At 40.7% G+C, this 1,308-nt stretch overlaps 1 protein-coding gene across 1 annotated transcript in view; it reads left to right on the top strand.

Annotated features, from left to right (window-relative positions):
* Positions 1-61: 61 nt before the first annotated feature.
* The window catches only part of shtn1 (shootin 1), a gene marked incomplete at its 5' end in the record, with an annotated part of 13,643 nt that continues 12,396 nt past the window's right edge, over positions 62-1,308 (top strand). The window contains 2 exon segments of the mRNA XM_035663862.1: positions 62-215; positions 447-561. Of these exon segments, the coding sequence (XP_035519755.1) occupies positions 62-215; positions 447-561 (269 nt within the window).

Here is a 1,308-nt window from a genome sequence, read left to right as displayed (position 1 = left end):
AATTGAATTGAATGCAGCAGGCTGTAAAAATGTGTGTGTGCTGTGGTTGGTACGTCCTCAGATAAAGCAGATCGAAGACAGCCTGAGGAGCTGTGAGACTCAGAGGGAACTGTCTGCACTGAAGCGTAAACTGGAGCTCGTGGAGGAGGAGAAGAGTGACTACAGTGACAAATGCTCCAAGGCTGAAGTGGAGGTCAAGGATCTTCGGTTTACAGGTGAAGACATTTTTGGAACTCTAAGGATAGGATGCACTGTGGGACATTAAACTGTACAAGAGGACGATATGCAGAATCAACACTGTAGAGGGAGATTCTCTTCATAGCTTTCGTCAACCTGGAAGACCATTTAGTTGTCCTTCAGAGTCTTCTTGACTATAATAGTTTCCTTTTCTGTTGGTGGTGCCGTTGCTGTGTGTGTACTGTAACTGGATGTGTTTCACTGGACAGTTGAGGAGCTCCAGAAGAAGCTGCAGGCAGCTACCAACCCTCCCCCAGCTCCAGCACCTCCGCCTCCCCCACCACCTCCACCTCCTCCGGCCCCTCTGGCTTCCAACCCACTCAGGTTTGATCACACAGCGTGCTCTATGTATCATCAGTTAGGGCTTTGTCTTTGATACACCTTTCATACAATGAAATTACTTTGCACCATTGACTGTATATATAGCTTTGCACACTGAGACATTCTGGCTCTGAGAGCTACCACTACAGCAACCCTAGGTTACTACTAAAGTATGACTGCTGATAGATTGTGAAATATCTTGTGACCCCCCTGTTTTTTATTAGTGACATACATGGTACATTGATGACATTTTGTGACAGTTATTAGGGTCAGTGTGGGTAATGTGAGTGTGTGTCTATTGTGGGGTAAGTAAGAAAAATAAAATAAAATAATATTTATAAATAAAGTTCTAAGATTATAGTGATAATAATTATATCATGTAAAAACAATAGTGTTATTACAGTAAAATATGAACACAGCACAGTATAATATTAATATTATGACAGTATTTCTGTGTGACCAAGGCTTTATATATATATATGTCTCAGGTTTACCATTTTTAATCTTATTGAATGTGCTTTTGCAGCAGGAAGCAATATTTGGATGCACACCCATAAAATATTAATGAAAATCTCTTAGAATGAATGTTCTCCTTTTAAAAAAAACAGATTTTTTCTGTAAGCACCAAAACAGCCATGTGACGCCATTAGACAACTATGAACATGAACGTAAATGGTCAAAGGACCTGTACTTGTATAGCGCCTTTCTAGTCTTCCGACCACTCAAAGAGCTTTTACACTACGTGCCACA

The sequence above is a fragment of the Morone saxatilis genome, unplaced genomic scaffold (assembly GCF_004916995.1).
Source record: "Morone saxatilis isolate NCDOM2014 unplaced genomic scaffold, NCSU_SB_2.0 Contig19, whole genome shotgun sequence".
Classification (NCBI taxonomy): Eukaryota; Metazoa; Chordata; class Actinopteri; family Moronidae; genus Morone; species Morone saxatilis.
This window is presented reverse-complemented; position numbering and strand designations above follow the sequence as displayed.